This window comes from Calypte anna, chromosome 1 (assembly GCF_003957555.1).
Source record: "Calypte anna isolate BGI_N300 chromosome 1, bCalAnn1_v1.p, whole genome shotgun sequence".
In the NCBI taxonomy this organism is placed as follows: domain Eukaryota; kingdom Metazoa; phylum Chordata; class Aves; order Apodiformes; family Trochilidae; genus Calypte; species Calypte anna.
Window position 1 is genome coordinate 175820947 of NC_044244.1, and position 23327 is coordinate 175844273.

General features: G+C 36.8%; 1 protein-coding gene across 3 annotated transcripts in view; it reads right to left on the reverse strand.

The window, feature by feature from the left end:
* Nucleotides 1-3045: 3045 nt before the first annotated feature.
* The window catches only part of PDS5B (PDS5 cohesin associated factor B), a 113113-nt gene continuing 92831 nt past the window's right edge, over nt 3046-23327 (reverse strand). For 2 of the 3 annotated variants that reach the window (XM_030446688.1, XM_030446695.1), the window contains exons 26-35: nt 22274-22388; nt 21802-21934; nt 20898-21017; nt 20480-20542; nt 17368-17513; nt 15343-15442; nt 10121-10563; nt 9928-10029; nt 6871-7012; nt 3046-5687 (exon numbers count right to left, since the gene is read on the reverse strand). In XM_030446688.1, coding sequence (XP_030302548.1) covers nt 5652-5687; nt 6871-7012; nt 9928-10029; nt 10121-10563; nt 15343-15442; nt 17368-17513; nt 20480-20542; nt 20898-21017; nt 21802-21934; nt 22274-22388 — 1400 coding nt within the window. In that variant the 3' untranslated portion in view covers nt 3046-5651. Of the gene's footprint in view, nt 5688-6870; nt 7013-9927; nt 10030-10120; nt 10564-15336; nt 15443-17367; nt 17514-20479; nt 20543-20897; nt 21018-21801; nt 21935-22273; nt 22389-23327 lie in introns of all 3 variants that reach the window. The other variant, XM_030446680.1, reaches the window with a different exon arrangement.

Sequence of the window (23327 nt, forward strand, 5' to 3'; positions counted from 1 at the left end):
GTGTTTTTACATATACCTAAAAGCTTCAACCTCTTCCTCCAAATCAAAGAAAGCAACACATCCTCAGTTCTCCTCTCTTAAATAAATACCAATAATGAGAGTACCATCATCACTAACTTAGCTTCCCTTATCTTGGTTTTCATCCTGTCATCCATCATTTGGTATCAAGTTAAATGCTTTCCCACCTCATTTACCTGTTGATTCCCTACCCTTTAATCATCTCTCTGGCACCTTTCAAACTACCAATTCATTTCTAACATCCAGCTTTTCAACCAACATGCCTCCACACACCATTGTTTTTCTGTCACCTAAGCCACACAGAATATAGCAGAAGATAAGCAGAAGGTAAATAAAACCATTGTTTCCCTCTCCCTTTCTCCTCCAGCTCTTCTCTTTTGAAATGTTTATGCAAGGACAACAGCAACTCCCTTTTGGGGGGAACACAAAAGCAGCTCTACAGCCTTTCACCATGTTGTAGGTCAAAGGCTCCAGTGAAATGGTGGTGTAAATCAGATTTAAGTAACATTTTACTGCATCTGCAGATATGGCTATAAAAAACCTCACTGCTTAAAATTAACACCTTATTGTTTTATTAAATATGGATTTAAAACTCTTCTGTACTTCAAAACATCTTTCGTTGACAAAAACTTAGTTTTGATGAATATAACCATACTACAAGGAACACAGAGACTTGTTAGCTTGAAATGGAACTCCCCCAAAAGTAAGTTTTTCCAAGCCAGATGACTTCAAGGGGCCATGACTTTAAAAGAAAGCTGGTTTAGATTATGAGCCTGTCTTCTCAACATGCTAAAGGAAAAGCTTTTAAAAGCAAGAATATTTCATTCAATGCATTCTTTTAGAATACAATACTGACATAAGTTGTTACTACTTAGACTGATGCTAAGTTCACTTTTTCTCTTCCTCTGCATGTCATAATTTGAGCAACTGTTTTCTATCTATGGAAAATTAATAAAATGCAATAACTCTGGCACAGCCTTACAGAACCCAGTATCTAAAACCTTCGTCTCTCCAAACCTTTTCAAAACCACTTAACAAATTTGTGAACTGGAAGTTTTTGGTTTAATAATAAAATTACTTCCAAGTAAGCAGGCAGTGTATTCAATAATGTTGCTTTGATTTTCAAAATACTCTGTTTCTTTGTACCTACACACATGAAGTAAGAACATGGCTAGCCAAATTAAATACTTTGTTATCCATCCTCCAAAGAAACTGTGTATTAAGTTCAACTTACCACATGATTACTGAAATAACCGATTTGTAGGGATAGAACTCTTCCTTCCTGCTTACATAGCTATGATGCTATTTTAAAAAAAATATATAAAGACTACACCTCTTCATTACTGAAATTAAAGTAGAAAAAACCCATCACGATTGTAATGAGGCACTGAAAAAATGAGTGAAACCTTTTCATTACTGCATACAGACAGTATGATACTGTGTTTATCCTGCCTGGACAGACAGAAAGGCACTTGGTGAACTCTGTGCAGAAGTCAGATCTGTTAGACAGCAAATTTGGAGAACAAAACATCAAATTGGATAGGGGTTTTACTCTATCCCAGTTGCCAACATTCAGCTTCTTATTTTTCCACTAGCAACAAAACACCAAAAGCTGTACTGGATGTAATGGAGCAGGTGTCCTAAGTATGTCAGACAAACCTCCTGGCACTACAGGAAGTCTGCTTCTGTCACCATTAGGAAACTGCACCAAAATTAATAAACAGCTTTTTGTAAAGGCAACATCCAACAAAGATGCAAAGACTGGAATGGCAACCTGTGAGCATAACAGGAGACAAGAATGCATTCAGGTTCTTTTCCTCCAGATGGATGACTGAACTCTGTCTGTCAGAGGAACTTCATCATTTTGGTCCTTACTGAGCCACCAGACTACCAGGATGGCCATCTAGAACTCATCATAAACACATTTGTAGACACACTGCCTTGGACAAAGAAAGGGGCATACCTAATGGTACTTCTTAAAAAAATACTTCATAAAATAGCTACCACACCTACCTGGATAGAGACACATTGATCTCTACCATACACACACACAGATACTTTAACACAGATTAAAAAAATATTTTCATCCACATACTCAGAATTTTATATGGGTAGGGTATGGAGTTTCAAGATACATGTATGCTCTTTCAATTACATGCCCTGTGTGCACAAATGTTAGAATATTTATATGTATCATGTACTTGATATCTGCATAGGATGAATGAATGAATGCCTTTAAGAACAAACCCCACAGAACCATCAGGGTGTTAACTTGGAGGATCCAGAACCTGTTGTGTGCGTTCACAAGAGCACACTTTGATAACCTCTCAAAACCTATACATTAAGAAAACAAAAAGCAAGAAAACCATCCACCATCCACACATCTCCATGTGAGGTTTGGTGGTTTGTCTTTTTATCAGATCAGATGACAAATACCACTCCAGAACACTGTATTTAAACTCCAAAAATCTCCAAGTCTAGGTTTGTTGCAGATTACTTACAAATTGAGCGTATTCATTTTCAGTGGAAATGTCTTTAATATGAATCCTTTTTTGTAAATTCTAATGGTTTTGTTCACATAGATCAAAACGTCAAAACAGCAAATGTCAAAATATTTGAAAAAGGGTTCAGTTTGTCTAGAAAATAAAGTTAATTGGCAGAGTCAATTATAGTTAATACAGGAATCTAGATTATCCTAGGTGGGAAGAGGTGCACTCACACTAGAACTCTCAAGTAATTTCATATTTCCTTTTTATCAGTGGATGAGCTAGCCCTAAATATTCATTATCTCAGCTGGTGACAAGCAAAAAATCCCACACTTCTGGAATCAGAATGAATTATTCTTAAACACTAGTATCAAGATTACAACCTCTGTTTGCATTTTACATATGAACTACAGATCACTGAAAGTTTCCTGTTGCACTGCAGCAAGAAAAGGAAATGTAACACAAAAGAGCTGAATTTGCTGCAAAGTACAGCAAGACACTTCGGTAATCTCATAAAAATTTCATACTGGAACTTGTTGCCATGAGTTCAATTTGATCTTTTAATGTAATACAGTACATTTTTATAAACTTAACATTAGGCATTGCAGAAGAGCATGCTAACTGTATGTTAGCAATTATCTTTCATACATAATTATACTCTACTGTAGCTACTGTATGCAGATCTCAAAATGTTAGTACATAAAATATTAATTTTCTTTATGTGAGATGAGAATGAACTCTATTAGAAGAGGTTTGAATATAAGAACGAAAGACTTGCTGTGCTATTTCTCAAGATATAATGAATTACACATTATAACCCAAGAAATCAACAATTGAGAAACTATAGTTTAAATTTACATTGAACATTACTGATCATAATGTGCATCAATATTTGATGAAGTTTAACCTAACTGTGGTTATGCACATAAAGCCTCAAGAGTCTGCAGCAGTTTCAGCATCAGTTTTTCGTCTTTTTGTATAAAATGGACTTCAAGGTACATCTTCCATAAATGTTTTCAGTGCAATTCTGTCAAAGAGGAAAATATAAAGCTAGCTTTCAATCATTTTATACCATAAAAAAACCCAACAACTGGCATGTGCACTGCTGAAGCATAGGTGAGCCAGTTCCTTTGTGCCTACTCTTTAAAAGTCAATTCAAATCAACCATAATTGCCTTTTTGGGCAGCATTTTCTCCATAACCATAGGTATAGCTGTTGAAAAGCTGAACACTGGAGGGGGGAGAGAGGAAATTAAACTGAGGCAGAATAATCTAGTTGTTTATATACCTTTTTCCACTGGTAACAACAACAACAACAACAGAAAAGCCTAATAAAAAACATTTTAAAGGCTTCTTTGCGAGTGATCTTATAATTTGGTACCCAGTAAATCTGTGGTTTTGGATTTATCCTTTCCTCTGATCTTTACAGGCCACCTTGCAACTGTAACTTAGTGATTGATGGATTATATGGAAATGCTCCATTAGACAATGAAATACAATTTCCCTAAATTAGAAATAGATTTTTTGGGTTGTCAACTGAAGGACACCAGAGGGAGAACAGCACCTGAAATAATATGTACTTGGCTAAGCATAGTATAGTAACCTATACATTTTGGTTCAAAGACACAGTTTGTAAACTGTAAAACTGCATACAGGATACTGCCTTAAGTATTTAGCTTTTTTTTCACTTTTTTTTTTTGCTTTTTTTTTTTCACTTTTTTTTTTTTTTTTAAATTAAACCTTAAAAAATTTCAAATAAACAAAAAAAAACCCCACCTCTCTATGGTAGCACAAAATAAAAATGGAGCTTCATTCAAATTTTGAATACCTCAACTGCAATAATCAACAGCTGGTTATTCAACAAAAAATTAGCTCTTCATACCAAAAAAAAAAAAAATTGGCTCAAAAAAACAAAACAAAAAGGTACAATAAACTCTCAATAAAAGGTTCTCTCATGAGGCAACCTACCATATTCTACTGCTAGATACGAGTTTCCAAAAAAACATTACATCCCATTTTCAGCACATTTTTCATAAACATGCAACTTCACTATAAAATACAAAACACTTGGCTCTCAAGAACAGCTTTATAAAGACACACTGCATCAATAAAATTTTTCTTTGTGATTAACTTTACATTGTAATAAGAACTGTATTTTCACTAATGTTTATATATCAGATTTCATATTATAATGTAGTAATAATTTGCTCTTTGTGAACATCATGTTCAGAAGGAAATATCTATACACATTAACATACTAGACTATTAAAAACTCAGTTACAGAATTTTATTGATACAGTAGATTAATAAAAACTGATAGGGGAAGATAAAATGGGTAGGGTATTCAGTACAATATTTAATAACACACTTTTAAAATTAAAATATTTTAAATCCTTTTTGAATTTTCAATGCCACCAGAGAAGTCCAGAGAAGTCTGGCATCAATACTGAGGTGTAAAATAAGTCAAACAACTTCTTTCAAAATTTGTATCTCTTGTATTATTCTATCCAACATTGTTCAACTGTAAAAGAAAGTAATTTAGCACCTCTGATGATAGGTAGGTGCCTAAAGGTAAACATTAGGTTAGATTCAGGAAGGAAATAAAGACCTTTTTTTTTCTTCTTCTTCTTTTCAACAAATAGTGGCAAAAGAAAGTGGCACTATTTGCTCAACTGATTATTTTTTTTCACAGTTAAATGTCAACAAGAGTACAAATACAAACACTGACAGATATTGCTTGAGATTAATTTTCAACAAACTCTGTTCCTTTTTTAAATCAATAGATCAAATAAACAGTGGGGTACTGTCAGTTTAAAGCCGCAGATAAAAGCTATACAAGCACTTTAGAAGTCAGAAACATTAAAAAAAGAACTATTTACAGTTTTCTTCTTTAGTTCATATGTCTACAAAGCCAGCGCACATTACACTTCACAAAAATCCACAGTTAATGATATCAACATGTGTGTGGCTAAAGCTTGTGACCTAGGGACTGCAAATGCTGGGGCAGTAAAAGTAAAATAGGTTTTGTCTTTTTTTTTCTTTTTCAGCAACCCCATTTGTGCACAAACAGCTTCAATTCAGTCTCAAGCTTTATATTAAAAGCATTCTTCAAAGATTTCACCTGGAAGGCTGATAACTACACGCTCACTCATCGCCTTTCCCTTTTGGAAGTTCTGCGACGGACCTGTTCAGAGAAGAGGTATTTAACAGAATAAGTTTTTTTTTTACAGAAAAGTTCTGAAAATATCAAGAATAAAAATATTTTATAATGAAAAAAAAATTACTGCTTTCACAATAATGTTTGAGAAATTGTATCCAGTTCTGTACACGGTGTCATTCCTTCCTGATTTTATCACAGGTACAAGTCTCAGCCCATGACCAGAACACAACTTTCTTCAGTGTTACTGAGCCTGCAAGTCTTTAACTTCCAAAAATAATCTAGTTTCCTTTTACAGAGTTTTCATACGATCAGTACAATCAGGTGCTCCAGTCATCGAATGTGCCCAGAAGCATGAAGTCATTCACAATTACATTTTTTTGGGGTTTTTTAATGTTTACTACTAACATTAGTAATGTATTTATTAAATAAATTTTAAAATAAGCTTATTTTCATGCATTTGCATATCCTGGTAAGAGGAAGAAACTGGTTTAGGATTCTGCTCCAAAATTACAAACTGATTTTCCAGTACTAGTCATTTTGTGTTCCTGTTTTGTATGAAGGAATATTATTCACTATTATAATCTAGCCAAGAAGAATAAGCATGAGTTACCTGGAAGATAATTCCCATGAGTTACCATGCAATTCAGGAAGACAAAAGGGGAGCCTGGGGGGGGACATTTTAAGAGGGCACATAGCAACAGGACAAGGGGTAATGGCCTTAAACTGGAAGAGTGTAGATTTAGATTAGAGGTTAGGAGGTAAGAGGTTCTGTACTGTGAGGGTAGTGAGATACTGGTACAGGTTGCCCAGAGACACAGCTAATGTCCCATCCCTGAAGATTCCAGGGCCAGGTTGGATGGGGCTTTGAGCAACCTGGCCTACTTGGAGGTGTCCCTGCCCATTCAGGGTGTTTTGCAAGTAGATGATTGTAAAGGTCCCTTCCATTCCAAATCATTCTTGGTTCTATGAAAACCACTATGCAGAAAAGAATATTTAAGATGCTTGACAAGAACTGGCGTTTTCTAAGAAATGCAGCTTCTCTGGGAAACTACAGTGCTGTGCCACTACACAACAGTGGCAGCTGACAACAGCTTTATACATTTTCAAGGAGGAAAGTTAAGTTCGAAGAACTAGAGAAGCCATTCCCTGAACATCAACACACAGAGGACACCAAAGACTCCAAGAAAATCTCAATAATTTCTCTTACATTGATTGTGGAAACTTCTTCTTCTTCCATTACTTCTTCCTGGGGAATGTCATCACTGACAGGTGAACTACTCTGAAAAACATCCATCTCTTCACTAGATTCATTCTCTTTACTGGCTGCTTGTTTGGAACGTCCTGCACGGCTACAATCAGAATTAAAATAAAGATGAGTTTTGTAGTATGCAGCTCTGCACATGTGCAAACCATATGAGAGCAAATATTCTACTTTACAAATGTAGACAGCAGCCTTAATTTCATGTTATATAATAGTTCTGCCTTATATTATATCTATTTGGGATCTGGAGCTATGAGGCTGGACAACATAATTTGAAAACCAAATTCTTCTAGAACAGGGTGGTGGGAGTTGAACAATTTTTGCATCTCCAGACAAGACGTTTTTCTTTTCAGTGCCAGAAATACAGGCCAATGGAGGCTGACACAGCAGTAACCAGGAAAAGCCAAACAGCCAGAGACTGAATACTTGAGTTAGGTTTTTTTCCTTCTTTTCAGTTCCATGAATAGATGTACTCTACTTCCACAGGAGTTCATACACAGCAGAATTAGAATAATTGCATCTATATTTTTAGAGACCTAGAAGAACTCATATTACTATTTATGAAATTAATACTGTAATGAACCTAAATGCTAATCTCCCAAGCTGGCTCTTGCCAAGAGCTAGGAATAATCAGGATAGCAATACCTTAACCAGGATAATTAAGAACAATAAGTAAACAATATCTTAACTTGTCTTTGTTAGCCATGGGAACTGAACCACAAGCAGTAAGCACCCATTTGCTTAAAATGAGACCTAGACCCTCCCCCCATCATTAAAGAAACAAACAAACAAAACACACAAAAAAACCCCCCACACAACCCCCCCCCCACACACACACACACAAAAGAAAACCAAAAAAACATAAACCCACAATCAAACAAACAACAAAAAAACCAACAACCAAAACCACAGCTGCACCCACATTCCCATTTTGGTTTGAGTCATTAGCACATTTCAGAATAAAATCAGAGAATCATCCCCCTTTGGATGCAGTCTTGGTGCACCCAAACCAGGTGACTGCATATAAAATTAAACCCAAATCTCTGCTCCAGGCACACAATAAATACTCTTTAATCCCTAGCAGGAGCACACAGATCCAAAATAACTGTCCTCTGATAGTATCACATGTGCTGGGAATTTTAGTCCTGAGAGGGGCACTAAAATCTGTATAAAATAAAATCTCTGAACTGCATACAGTAATTGTAGTGGGGGTTTCAGTACCAAACAATCAACATGACATCCTCTGAAAATCAATACCAATTAGCCCAACTCAAGCTTTCCAAAACTGATAGAAGCAACAGAACTGAAAACGGAATTATTCACAAGGTAGGTTCATCTTTTCACATATTACAAAAATAAGTCAGTTGACATATGCTAATTGGTAACCCAATTAGGTACCAGAAATAGGTTATACTCCATCACCTCATAGGCAAAATGCCAAATTCTTATGCCAAATCCAAATCTATCTCCAAGAAGCTCAGAAAGCTTTTAGCATTTTGATTAAATATATTCTAAAATACATTCTATTTTGTAGTGCTGCTCAGTCTATCAGCTCCCTTCAGTTAAAACTGCTGTAGATAATGTATGTAGAAGAGGGAGAAAGGCTTCATTACAACACACTTTAAAGACTATGGAATCACTGGCAGATTTGGAAAAGGCTAAATTTTGGTGATTGGAAAAAATAAAAAATACACAAAATATAATTTTATAATCAAATCTAGAATAGATGAAACAACTCCGAACCTCTGAAAGAACTTACTTGGACTTTTCATGCCAGGAATAATGTTATTCCTGCACAAAAGTTATGCCTTTTACTGATAACAAGTACTGATATGGTCTGCTTTCCATTTATAAATGGGGCAAAGAAAAGCAGAGTTCACTGAATATTTAATTGGAAGCTACATAAGTAATTACTAAAGGGCATCTTTGACAAATGCCACACAACACATCACCCAACAGTATTTTTTTGGCATGTCTTCATCACATGGCAGTAGCAGTTTCCAACTCTTCTTCCACTGCACATGTAGAAGAGACTTCTGTAGTAATCAAGACAGTGTTGGGATCTGCCTTTCTGGTTACACAGTAAATGAGCACAAGAGGTTTGACCTGAGGCAGGGAAAACAGAACACTGGGAAGGTCAGGATGTTACCAGAACATGTGATCTGGTGTGAAACTCCAGTTTGAATTGATGGTACAGGTTTGTTTGTTCAGGCAAAGATGTCCAGTGTGGAAGATGTCTGGGGACAGTCAAACTGGTACATTGATCTGCCAAAGGGAGATCCAACACAATGCTAACTAAGCCCAGAAGCTAAAAAAGAGGTAATACAAAATGCCAGACTGAAGTTGTATAACTAATGCTCTGGTTACAGAGCCACCAGATTCTGGAAAAGTCCTGTCTGCTTCTGCCTTATATATATTGCATGTACATAAGAGAGATACCTGTAGTTTCCTATAGCAGGCAAAAGAAAACGAAGCTAACCACAGAGCTTACCTTTATTTTGGAGCTTAATATCCTTCACAGTTTGTTGCACATTTTATTCATTTGGAAATTATTCAAGTGGATAACAAGAAGGCCAGAAATTAGAAAGTAAGTGAACACTAAATTAAGAGGAATCAGAATAAACAATTCTCCCCAATACTGTTTCACAGTAAACAATTTGATTCTTCCTCCCTATTCACAACAAATAGGAGCAATTTTTGCTCCTTGAAGTGCTAATAAAGCCCTATCTTCAAGGCCCTCATGTGCTTTATTGACTTTTCTCCTAGAAGAGCACAGCTACGTATATGCTTCCTAAGCAAATTAAACTTACTCATAGTCTACTGCTCTAGCAAACTGAGATGCTCTGGGAGAAGCAGCAAGGGAAAACATTTTAGAAATAACAATTTATTTTAACTGTCTGTTAAAGTACTCTGAAGAATTTTCAGTAAATGATTGTTTGGGAGCACAAAAGGCATGTTTATAATTTTCACTAAAGACAAATTCAGAAAATATTCACCACTTACACTTTTTTTGGCTGTGATGGGGGTGTGTTTGATGACCTTCCTCGTCTTTTCTGTGGCGTAGACTGTGCTGATTCAACTGTACTAGTTTCAGATGGCTCTGCTCTGTTTTGAGGAAGACCCAAATTGCAAAGTATCAAATTATAACTAGTGTCCAAGGGTAAAAAAGATGCATCTTACAAGAAGATGGACTTACCTTTGCGGTGCCCTTTTCTGTGTCCTATTTTGCCTGCCTTTTGGTTTTTGTTCAATATTTTCAGTTTGCCTTTCTTCCTCCTCCTCCTCCTCTTCTGCTGCAGCTGATGGCGTTTGTTTTTTTTTGCTCCGTTTTGATGACTTTGCTACTGGTTCTTCCTTTGGTGTTCCTCCATTATTTGCTTTGGGAGGGCGTCCTCTTCTCCCTTTCTTTGGTGGGCTGTTTTGTTCATCTTCGCTTTCTATTACATCTTCTTTTAGCCTTTTTTCCTCTTGCCATTGTGTTTCATCAGATTCTGAAACAACTGCAGGTCTCTTCCTTCCCCGTTGACTACCTCTAAGTTTCTGCTCTTGACCCAGTTTATTTAGGTCATCTATGCTAAGCTTCTCTTCTGAATCTGTGATAGCTGCTTTCTTCCGTCCTCTCGGCTTCTCCATCTCTGACTGAAAAGGTAAGATTGCACCTTTAAATTAAGAAATTAAACTGCCATATTAAACTGTCACATATGCAAAAGCTGCAGAAACTCCCTGTCAACAAGACAGTCTTCAAGTTGCACAAGTTCTCTACTGAGATTATCTACAATATCCATTTCAAAAACCTTTGCAAAAGTATAAACACATTCAGAAAATGCCAGACAAACTAGAAAGATTATTTTAAAAGTGAGCAGTTAGAACAATAAAGTGTGTAAGGTCTTCCTCATTTTTATCCTTAGCTGCAGCAAACATCCACAACTGCATTTTTATCAGTCAGAAAGTATAAGGACACAGAGGAAACTATCAACTGCTGGTTCTAGCTCTGGTATGAACTGCAGGGTGCTAATGCCTCTCTCCCATGCTGGCAGTGGCAAGGCACTAATACAGAAGCCAGCAGGTAACCCGAAGTTATAATGAAGAGTGGAAGCACAGGAATTAGTGGAAGCTGCCAAAACATGTCAGAGCCACACAAGACAAAATTTGCTCAGTACTACAAAAAAAAAAAATCCTCCATCCCTTAAAAGAATCATAGAATTGTTTGGGTTGGATGGCACCTTTGAAGATTATCTAATCCACCCCCTTACCATAGACAGGAACATCTTTTACTAAATCAGGTTGCTCAAGCCCTATCCAACATGGCCTAGGACACTTCCAGGGATGGAGCATCCACAGCTTCCCTCAGTAACCTATTCCAGCAGCCTACCACCCTCATCATAAAAAAAAAGAATTTTTTTATATCCAGTCTAAACCTACTCTCTTTCAGTTTAAGTCTGCAGGGGTTTATGAAAGGCAGATTCTGCTTGACAAACCTGAAATCCTTCTCTGACAAAGTGACCTTCTTAGGGGATGAGGGAAAGGCTGCAGATGTTGCCTACCTAGACTTCAGTAAAGCCTTTGACATAATTTCCCACAGCATTCTCCTGGAGAAACTGACTGCTCATGGCTTGGACATGTGCATTCTTCACTGGGTAAAACACTGTCTGGATGGCTGGGCCCAAAGAGTTTTGGTGACGGGAGTTACATCCATTTGGAGTCCGGTTACAAGTGGTGTTCCCCAGAGCTCAGTACTGAAGCCAGTTCTGTTCAATGTCTTTACAATTATCTGGATGAGGGTACCAAGTGCACCCTCAGTAAGTCTGCAGAAGGCACCAAGTTGGGCAACAGCGTTGATCTTCCTGAGGGTAGGAAAGCTCTCCAGAGGGATCTGGACAGGCTGGAACAATGAGCCAAGGCCAGTTGGGTGAGATTCAACAAGATCGTGTGCCAGGTCCTGGACTTGGGTCACAACAACCCCATGCAATGTCACAGGCTCGGGGAAAAATGGCTGGAAATCTGTCCAGCAGAAAAGGAACTGGGGGTGTTGGTCTGCAGCTAGCTGAATATGAGCCAGAAGTGTGCCCAGGTGGCCAAGGCCAAGGGCACCCTGGCTTGTATTAGATACAGTGTGGCCAGCAGAACTAGGGAAGGGATCATGTCCCCGTACTGCACACTGGTCAGGCTGCACCCTAATAATGTATTTAGTTTTGGGCCCCTCACTACCAGGAGGATACCAAAGTACTGAACTGTGTCCAGAAAAGGATAAATGAAGGTGGTGAAAGGTCTAGAGCACAAGTCTTATGAGAAGTGGCAGAGGGAACTAGGGTTGTTAGGTGTAGAAAAAGGGGGCTCAGTGGAGATCTCTACAACTAGAGATCTCTACAACTACCTCAAAGGTGGGTATTAGTCTCTTAAGTAACAAGCAGATAGGACTGTAGTGAAACGAGGCAATCAGGTGTTGCTAATTACAAGGTGGGAGGCGTGAGCTTGTGTTAAGCCCACCTGTGCCCAATTAGGGCTTACCCCAGCTGCACATGTGCAGGACTGGGCAACCAATAAAAGGTGGCCACTGGAGCTCACCCCTTGTAATTAGCAACACCTGATTGCCTCATTTCACTACATAGGACAAGAGGAAATTGCCTCAAGTTGTGCCAGGGGAGATTTAGATAAGGAAAAATTTCTTTACTGAGAGGGTTGTCAAGCACTGGAAGAGGCTGTCCAGGAACGTGGCTGAGTGACCATCTCTGGAAGTGTTTAAAAGCCATGAAGGTGCTCAGGGACATGGCTTGGTGCTGGACCTGGCAGTGTTAGGTTATTAGTTGGACTTGGTCTTACAGGTCTCTCCCAGCCTAGTTTCTAGTCTTCTAAAGTGCACAATAAAGAACCCTAAACAGTTCAAAGATCTCAATAAGCAGCCATTAGGGCCAGAAAGATTGTTCAGACCAACCCTTATCCCTGGGAAAACAAAAATACATTTACCATTTCATGAGAACAATGATTATTTCATTTTAGACCATGAAATGGTTCAAATGAAATGGTTCAAATATTTACAGTATTTTGTGAAGTAAGACAGAAGTCAGTTTAAAAACATATGTAAACTGCAGCCAAAAGCCCTGGTCAAGAAACGCAGAAAAAAAAGCTAGAAAGGTTATGGGGGAAGAAAAGGAAAAGAAACTAAAGGACAGAGAATTATACTAGAAGAAAATAAAATGTTTGAACAATGATGACATCTCCTGCCACTTCATTACTTCAGTGACAAACCAGTTGATCTACACCAGTAACATCCTCTTTATTCCCTGTTCTGTTTGCTTTTGCAGAGATTGTGCACATCCATCATTGCTACTGCTTTAACCAGGTAAGTAGTTGTAGCCAAGTTTCAAAGTGAAGTTTCTCCCTCAGGCTGAATAATTTCCCACAGCCTTAGAACCAATATGTTAGGCTATGATGTAATCTGGAAAAAATATCTTGAACAGTGACATCTTTAAAACATGGACTGTCTGGTCCCCAATTAAAATTATGCTTCTCAGTTAACGCTTCCAATTATCTGCTCCTTAGCTCCAAACAAAGCAAAACAAAGTTCTGAATCAATGACCTTAAACAGTTTGCTTACACAGTCGAAGTGAAATACAAATGTCCTCAAAAGTACTTCAAATACTGAACTGTATTTGCTTTATCACTTAGCTCTGTCAGTTACTAATTCAACCTAATGCTTCTAATCATGAATTGCATGACAGCAGCTTTTTGGACTCAGACTTTTCAAGGTCTACAGCTGAAGTGACACAACAATACAAGATGCATCAGAAGTGGTTTTTGTTTGGGTTGGTTTGGGTTTTTATACAAGAGATTCCCGATTTTTCTGGTATTGTTATAAACAGGCTTGCTTTTCCTACAAGATACCATAGTGCAAGATGGATATTTGCATTTCAAGACAAGCAAAACTTGAGGCAGTAGTCTCAGTCTCAAGCAACCTAGAAAAAAAATCAAGTTTGATATTTCTCTGTTCTTCCATTATGCCAAGGATAGACAAAAAACATAACATCAGATATAGGACATCCTTAAGGTATCCAACTGTAACAAATCTGGTGTCATTTGTATAATTACTTTTTCAATAATATCCCAAATATTACACAATTTGCTGACTGCAGCTGTTATTAAGGCACAAAGAATCAAAATCTACTAGTAGTATGTGATATTCGTATTATTTGAACTGCTCTTATAATACAGCTATAATTTTCTCTGGTGGTTTATTTCTCTGTATTTTGTTATAGGTGTATACACTGCTTAAGAGAATATTTAGCCTGTTTCTAATTTCATAGACTAAAGCAATACATATGAGTGAGAGTCCAATTCAGTTTTTATACCCTCATTAGGAACCTTTAGCATTACTGATCTCTAGAAATACAAAAATCCATCAATAAGGATTAGTAAGGACAGGGCTCCTACTCTCAAAGGCCAAGCCTCTGAGTTAAGCACACACACTATTTTTCCTGAATGATCCTAACACCATTCTGCTACCCCCTGGGTTCACTGTTCTCACAGAACAGGGCATTTATCTAACAGCAAAGGCAACACGTTTGTTAACCAATAAGGCTATTTTAACTGATGATACAACTTCTGCATGTGACATAAAGCCTTTTCCTGCCTTCACTGTAGTACAAGTGGCATGCAAGAAAACAGAATGCATATGGCTATTCAGATAACTCTTCCTTGAACTTCTAAATCCCCTGTCAAATCATGACACCCTCTTGGTATTCTAGATAACCAGAAAACAGCTGCTATTCTTTACAGCTACTGAACAGAAGAGACTTCTGGCTGGAAAAGGAGAACATGCCTTAGGATGAGACAGGATAAAAAAGGCAAGAATTATAATGCAGCAGCACTGCAATGAGGTACTATCACTCTGCCAGCTACAAGCAAGAAGCCATGTATGATACTGTTACAACCTCAGAAGGCAATCTGAAAGTTATGACAGGTTAAACCTCCCCCCAGACTTCAGTATAGGTGATCATTCTCAAACTAATCCAATCAATTCTCCCAAAGCTGTTTTCAAGTAAATATCAAGAACACATACAAATATCTATTTTATACAGAAACCCAAGGAAGATACCAACTTGAACAATGTCCATGTGCTTTATCAACAAATCCTGAGAATGAGACAAACTGTAGACTAATTTTCTTTAACCCATATCTATCAAAATCTACTCCTGTCAATATTACCAACATCCAGCAAATTATAACTATTAAGGTCCTTTCCAACCTAACCTATTCTGTTCTATGATTCTATCCAATATATTTTGCAGGAGTTTAAAAACCTGACAGTTTTATGTGTCAGCGTATTTTCTTGAACTGTAGTAAGTACCACCACATTAATCTTTAAAGTCCTAGTGACTTAAAATGAAACATGTGCAATGCAACCAAAGAGCTCACCCTTACAAGATCAGAGTCGTCCCTTTTGTCAGTCTTCTTCCCTGGTAAGGGTGAAGCCAGTGTGAATTCTTCATTTTCACTGTGGTCCATTTCAGAACTGTCAAGCCTAGAATGAACATTTAATCTCTTAATTATTATAATACAGTAGGTAACTTAAAAAATAAAATTAAGAACAACAATCTTCAGAATAATTCTACTCCTAAACCATGAACAATCTTGCAGAAACAACCTTTCACCTTGGCTACTATGGCCACCACATACCACAAGGCAGAACATCTAAGACTCAGAACTAAGGTATCAGTTACAACCCAAGTTAACTTTTCTTTTTCCAGTGGGAATGGGAAGCAGTTTTTTGACACAGAAGATCCCTACCAAGTTTCTAGAGATCTGTATGCTTATGCATACTTGCATATATTTTCATATACCAATAAAAATCCCCACACACAGATCAGCCAAAACTTGCACACTTTCCTATGATGAGGCTTAGGCAATAAAACAGCAGATGTAAATGTCAAAGATCAGTTCATCCTTCAGCTTTTTGTTGCTGTGTAGGGCAGCAATGTCATTTCTATTTCAGTTCTACACAAATGTGTACAATGATACCTCCTGGATGTGTAAAACACTGAGACCCACAGATAAAAGATAATATACCAAAGCCAATACACAAGTCATTTCAGTTCATCTGCCCTGGGTAACATTTTCACATAACTGCCCATTTTTTAATGCAAAGAAATAACACTGTGTGCTGAAACAAAGAGTGGTATTTAAATACACAGTCTTAACTCCCTGGCTTGGGCATTGCATAGACTGAGAAAGACATTCTCACTCCTGTAAGTAAAAGATCTGTAAAAACTATGCCATAATCAGAAGTTCAGTTTTTATGCATAATCTTAAGAGATGCAAGCTTTCCTGTACGGATTCAGTCAGACTGAATTGGAAACACCATGCATGCTGATTCATAACCATCATTTCTAGTGGACTTTTATTTTTTGGTATCTCTACCATAAACACTAATGAGTTTAACTTAGGTGAACTGGGGAGATCATACAGATGACAGAGCGTGTTTAGACTGATAGTGCCGTGTTTTTAAACTAGGCTTGATGTAAGCAATACTGGTGTCAGATTAACTTCATATAGATGGATATAAAGAATAATCTTCATTCCAACCTGTCTTTAGCCAGTAATATATTTCAGCATGTGAACGTGCGTGACTTGTGAGAAGCAGCCCTGTCTGTGGACTTTCCATAGTGTTGAGAAGTACTTCTTGTAAAACACTGCACTACTTTTAATATTATATGTTAAATAGTCACAGAAGTACCAAACATATTTCCTCACAGTCGTAAAGTAATGGGAGAAAATATGGGGGGCTATACAACCTCTAAATGTCTGGGAAAAAAATAATTATAATGTTGAATTTCAGTTAAAAAGTTATGATACAATAACTAATGAGTAACCTAAAAAAAATAATTGCCACAAAAAAAATCCATAACTTTTAAAGTCATATAAGTAGAAAAAAAACTTGGATAGCATTACAGTATATTCCCCTCTCCATCACAGAAGGAATCTAAAATCCAAAAATATTTATCTGCAAATTTAGAGAAGGGAATGGCTAGGGATAACCACAATGGCCTACCAGTCCTCATTGTTTATGACATGTTGTTAACATTAGAGCAGCTTAAAAAGTTTCTAGGAACTGGAAATGTATGTGTACTCATACACACAGAGGTGTGTGTATATACATATATACACAAGGGAGTTTAATAGAAACACATAAAAAGTACAGCATATGAGGCTATACACTCCTACAGCCAACTCAAGATGTGATTTGATTCTAGTTTGTTTGGTTTTTTTAAAGTAAATTTACTTCTGGGGTTAGAGAGACAAATCTATGGTTTCAGTTGTGTGATATTACAACTTTACTTCAAAATAAGATAATAGAATTCTGTTTCTCACTTAGAGAACATTATAGCAATATTCAAAGTTTTCATTACAAATACTTGAAATATCAAAGCTTCTTTGTTGTCTACTGACCTCCCTTTGATCCTTCCTGGAGAGCTTGGATTTGAACTGCTGCTGGCATTGCTTACAGTTTCCATTCGGGAAGATTTGGACTGAGACTGTTTGCCTGCTGACGACAGAGGCTTATTAACTGCTCCAAGAACGTTGGCTGCTTTAGGCTGAAATAAAAAAATATATTTCCTTTATTTTAAGCTACATGTCTAGATATTTTTAGCATGCATTATGCTTAAAATATGCACAGATTTCACTTTCTGCAATCAACATCTTAATTTTAACACAAGGCTATAAACATTTTCATATTAAATTTACAACACCAGAAGGAAGCTGGCAAAGTTGTAAGCCAGCTGCCACCAAAACCAGTATTCTTCTCTCTACCCTTATATTCTTCTGTCCTCTTGTCACTGGTAGTACTGGGTGCTCACCTGACCTTGCATTAAGCCACTTCAGCACTTTTTGTGCAGTTTGCTTTCTGCTGATCTAGCTGCCTGAACCAGCTCACCATTTGGATCAGATAAGCATCTGCACTGGCAAAACAGAAATAGCAGCAGGACAGCCCTTTCAGCAAAGAAGCCATTAAATTGGCTTAGCTGTAACAACAAACCACACTAGTTTCTACAGGGAATCAATGAGAATCTCAAAAAACAAATACCGTGGAGAAGATTCTGATAATTCAAGTACAGATTTTAAAATGCCAGGCTTTTAATAGGTGCCAAAATTTTCAGACACTGGTGAGCTTCAGGTTATTAATTTAAGTGGATTATTTTGCAGACATGCCAAGTAACTCTAGCTTATACCAACTTTCAAGAGAGTTGAATGAGTTCACTTACTCCTAAAAAGAATTTCTTTTTATGTCACACACCCACGTACAAAAATAAGTTCAGCATGCACACCACAGGTGCTTTGAGTGTTCCTTTTTCAGAGATATGCACCATGGCTGGTTATACTGTAGGAAGCTGCAGGAAGTTTTACACTTACACCAAAGATTCACTCTGCACCAAGTACAATAAAAACAGTACATCCTTTCAAAATATAAATCTTTGATAACATAATTGAGTTTAAGAACTTACATCAATTTAGAACTTCATGTTAATCAACAAAAAAATACAGGAAGAGCTCAAAAGCAGAGAGATGGACACACTAGAAAGGGCTTTCTACTAAGAAGGGACTAACAGGGCCTGCACTAACAGCTCCTTTACCACAGAACCTTCTACTCAAACCCCTCCTGCCCCCAGATACTGCTCCCTGCTTACGTCCACCTCACCAACACCTACTGAAGCCAGATTTCCATTCCCCAAAATAAGACTGCCAGGACCAGCTTCCATTTTGCACTGCTCTCATGATAGCGAAGCATGTGAAATTTTTTGGTGATTAAATCATAGAATCCTTGGGGTTAGAAGGGACCTCGAAAGATCATCTAGTCCAACCCCCCCCTGCCAGAGCAGGGCCACCTAGAGTACATCGCGCAGGAACGTGTCCAGGAGGGTTTTGAATGTCTCCACGACCCCCCTGGGCAGCCTGTTCCAGGGCTCTGTCACCCTTACAGTAAAAACATTTTTCCGGATATTCAACTTGAACCTCCTATGCTCCAATTTACACCCATTACCCCTTGTCCTATCACTGGTCACCACTGAGAAGAGCCTAACTTCTTCTCCTTGACACTCACCCCTTACATATTTGAAAACATTGATGAGGTCACCCCTCAGTCTCCTTTTCTCCAGACTAAAGAGACCCAGCTCCCTCAGCCTTTCCTCATAAGGGAGATGTTCCACCCCCTTAATCATCTTAGTACATCTCTCCTGTTTGTTGTAATATTTCAGAACAACAAAAATGGAACTAGAGTACCTAGCACTAGAAATTTAAATTAATTAAAAAAAAAATTTAAAATAATCTTAAAGCTACCTTAGGATTCAAAAGAATTTAAGTTAGGATATATGAGAAATAAGGAACTACTGGACAGAATGCAGCGAAGGGTCACTAAGATGAAGAAGGGACTGGAGCATTTCTCATGAGAAAAGTCAGAGAGCAACCTCACACACTTTCAGATTCTGGGATTTTTTATGACAACCTAAACCACGCTTCTTAATATTGTCACTGTACACTTAATGTATTAAGTTTGGGACAAACTAGCAATGGTGTTTTATGATGACAACTGGAAGAGAGAATTAACACACAACTTCCTTTTAAAAATTTGAGTATTCTCAGAAAGCGAATCTCTACAGTCCATGGAGTTCCAGTACTCAAATGCACGATACTGTTATGATAGATACCAACCAATAAATGTTGGCTTCCAACTTCTGATCAAGAAGATGCTCCAGTACATCTACATTTCTTCCTAATTTGCATTATTCCTCTATTAGGAAGTTACTAGCTTGTAGCTAATGCTTCATTAGCAAAGTTAAGGGTAATGAAGATTCTGCACTTTTAGTTCTTTTGCAAAGTAACAAATTAATGTTCTTCCTCTAATCTAGAACATGAAACATTAATCCAAATGAAAACCACAAACTGGTTCTGGTAAAGAAAATTACTTGCTGTTACTAGATATTAGTGGGTTTAGTTTTAGTGAAAGAACACTGCCACTCAATACAAATAACAAATTAATAACCATAGAACAGTTATCTTCTAAGATATGTGAAACAGCATTCTGCTTTGCCAAAGATTAATTTATATGATTTAAAAAATAATTTCACAGAACGCTAGGGGTTGGAAAGGACCTTTAAAGATCATCAAATCCAATCCCCCTGCTAGAGCAGGACCAATTTATATTGGCATTTTTCTTGCTATCACTTCACATGGAATATTGTAGTCTTCTGCAAAAAAAAGGTTAAACATCTTCTAAACTTCTCAAATAGTGTAGATTTTTTTCACTCTTTGTAAATTTAAAGACAATGTAGACTTCATCTACTACTACCACAAGCCAGTGTATGTCTCTTTTTCTCTACCTGTTTACTAATCCTTGGTATATAAACCCTTTAGGCAAACCCAACCTATTTTCTTAAACTTGAAGTGTTACATTAACTACATTAGTTTTCTTAAAAACAAACCAAACCAAACCAAGCCACCATAAATCAAAACTACAAACACAGCACCAAAACCAAAATTCCCAATGCTCTCACACCATACATGCCTTTCCAGGAGTGAAAAAAGACTTCATTTCCGGAGGAAGATAATTTTTGGTGTTACTGAAATTCTGTAAAGAAAGAAGAGGAAGGAGAGCAACAACCAGTGAGCAAGACACATACATTTTGTAAATAGTACTGAAAAATTCTTTACATCATTTATGCTTCTGAAATTTAAAACCAGAACAGTATTTCATGGAGGAGGGTAGAAGAAGGAGCAGGGGAAAAAAAAAAAAATCAGTGTGTGAACACATGCATAAATATTTATGAAAACATAAGCATACATAAATTTTCAACTATATTATAATAGGTAGAAGTCTGAAGTTAAAAAAACTATTGAAAAACAAAGGCCTGAAAAAAAAAATGCCTGAGTTGCAAATAACACAGATTTAAACAGATTTAAATCGAATTAAATGCAAGGTGTACCTTGTCGGGTTGAGTAAAATATCTGGCTGGAAGTACAGGGTCTTTAGGGGATTCCAAGCTGTATGTTGTACTCTTTGACATAATAATATTCATTGCTACATCACAGACTGTGTACAGTTTCTGTAAATAAGAACATTTAAAAAAAATTGAACAACAGTTTAGAAGTTCATTGCAAATCTTGACAAAAGACAGTATCCTTTGAGCACAAACTTACAGTGATTATCTTAAGCCTTTTAACACCACCCTGCATCTAAAAGTGTATTACAGAGTCCTCAAATATGGGAGCAAAAGATAAAAGAACTTTATAGGCCCAGCAGTTGAGAAGATCTAGGCTTCATGATCTTTCTAGACTTAAGAATAGTGTATGTGATGGCTTCAAAGACAAAGCCAAAACCAAAATTTACAAAAACCTCATCTCTGTGGGAAAAACAGAAAAGTGACAAATCTGTATATTAAGTGATGCAAAACCTCAAAAGCAAGATCAGAATTTGAAGCACTCCCTACACAATACACAATGAAGACGTCTAATACATGTATTTTTTTTCCTGTATTAAGTTTACTCTTGCATATCTAAAATGAAGTATTCTGAAGCATGTTAGTGGATGATTTGAATAGTAAAAATAATGGTTATCATATATTTAAAGTTTGGATTTAATAATCATACAAAAGATGGAAACAAAAGGCCTGCAAACTACTAACACTCCTGTGCAAATATGCAAGATCTACTGAAGACTATGAAAAGAACTGTTACCTAAACTAAAATAAATACAATCTTCACCATACATAAAGTACCATCTCTCACAAACAGTTCAATTCAAAGGTATTTTAAAGATGTGTAAACAAAAAGCAACTCAATTCCAGGAATAGAAATAAATGCAATTTTCCATCAAAAAGTATCACCTACTTCATTCATTTTTGGATCATCTGGACCTTGAGCATCCTTAGTCTGTTTGATATTTTCTACCATTTTTCTGATAAATGCATGACTGTTGTTTTCATTTTTCGCCATCAGTATTTCCAGTATGAACCACAGGCACCTAAGGGAAAAATGCAGTACTCCTCGTGAATAAAAGTGCAAAAGAAGTTATTTTTAAAAGCACACTGAGAGAACAGTCTACTTTAGGATTTACTGGTATTATGCATCTGAACCAGTCTAACTCTGGGAAACCAACTGTTTAGAAAAAAGAAATGAAGGAAGGATGAGCAGGAGGTAAAGATTCCTCTGTTGGATACCACAAAGCACTAAACTCTCACAATATTTTATGTTGTTATGTCCAGTGGACAGCATATCAGGGTACCATAATGAATGAAAATTTAACCAGAATGAAGTTAGGATTTTTTAACATTAGAAATAACACAATTAAAAGTAGTCTTACTCTTTAATGTCCTTGAGCTGTTCAATGTCCTGGACTTTGACATAATCTGGGTCATGAGCTAGCAGATGGATAGTATAAGGAACAACATACTCAGGCAGAAGTGACAACAGTTTCTCTGAAAAAGCAGAGGAAAGGTGCATCAAAATACAACATACCAAGAAATATTATTTTCTACTACAGAGAAAAGAGCAAAGGTCAGCATACATTAAGAATAAGTATAGGCACATGTGGGCTTATGATTTCTTGACAATGTTGCATTTCATGGTTGATATGCAGATGTTTCACACATGCAAAAATTAAGATTTTAATTATCTCTCAATCAGGGCTGTATCCTTTCCAGCTACATTGAGAATCCAGCTTTAGTCAGGACCCGCTCCCAGTCCTTTGCTCATTTAAAAGCCTGTATTCTGAAAGACTTTGAAAAACAGTAGTGAGGACAGATAATAAATTCCATGTAGGATAAGCTACTATTATGTCTTTGGACATTGCAATGTACAACTTGGCTGTCAATAGAACAGAAAGAAATGTCCTTTGCAGAGGCTTTGCAGCCAAATTGCAAATTTCTTCAAACCCACAGCCAAAACCACATCACAAATACCTGTTTAATGGTGTAAGTGGTAGCATGAAAGCTGTAACAAAGTATAAGTGAACTGAGTTTAAAAGCATATGGATCTTGAGTGCTTGTGGCAAATGCAAAATCCTAATGGTAACATGCCTATGTATAAACACTTGAATATAGATGTGAAGGAATGAGGTAAACTCCTGGCTCTGGCTTTCAAAAATCACATTTTTGAGCTAATCAGTGTTTATGAAAGACATGACCAAGCCCTGAATTATTTTTTTTTTTTAAGCTTTTACCTATCCCATATTAGGTTATGAATATGAATTCCAAACTTCATATCAATTTATATAAAACATTATTTGAGAACTATTTTTAAATTAATAATTATACTGATATTTGTATCTCTAATGCATGTATTCACACGAGATGTGCTTGACAAATAGAATATTGTGCATCTCAAAATAGCACATACCATTACTGCAGATTTCAGAA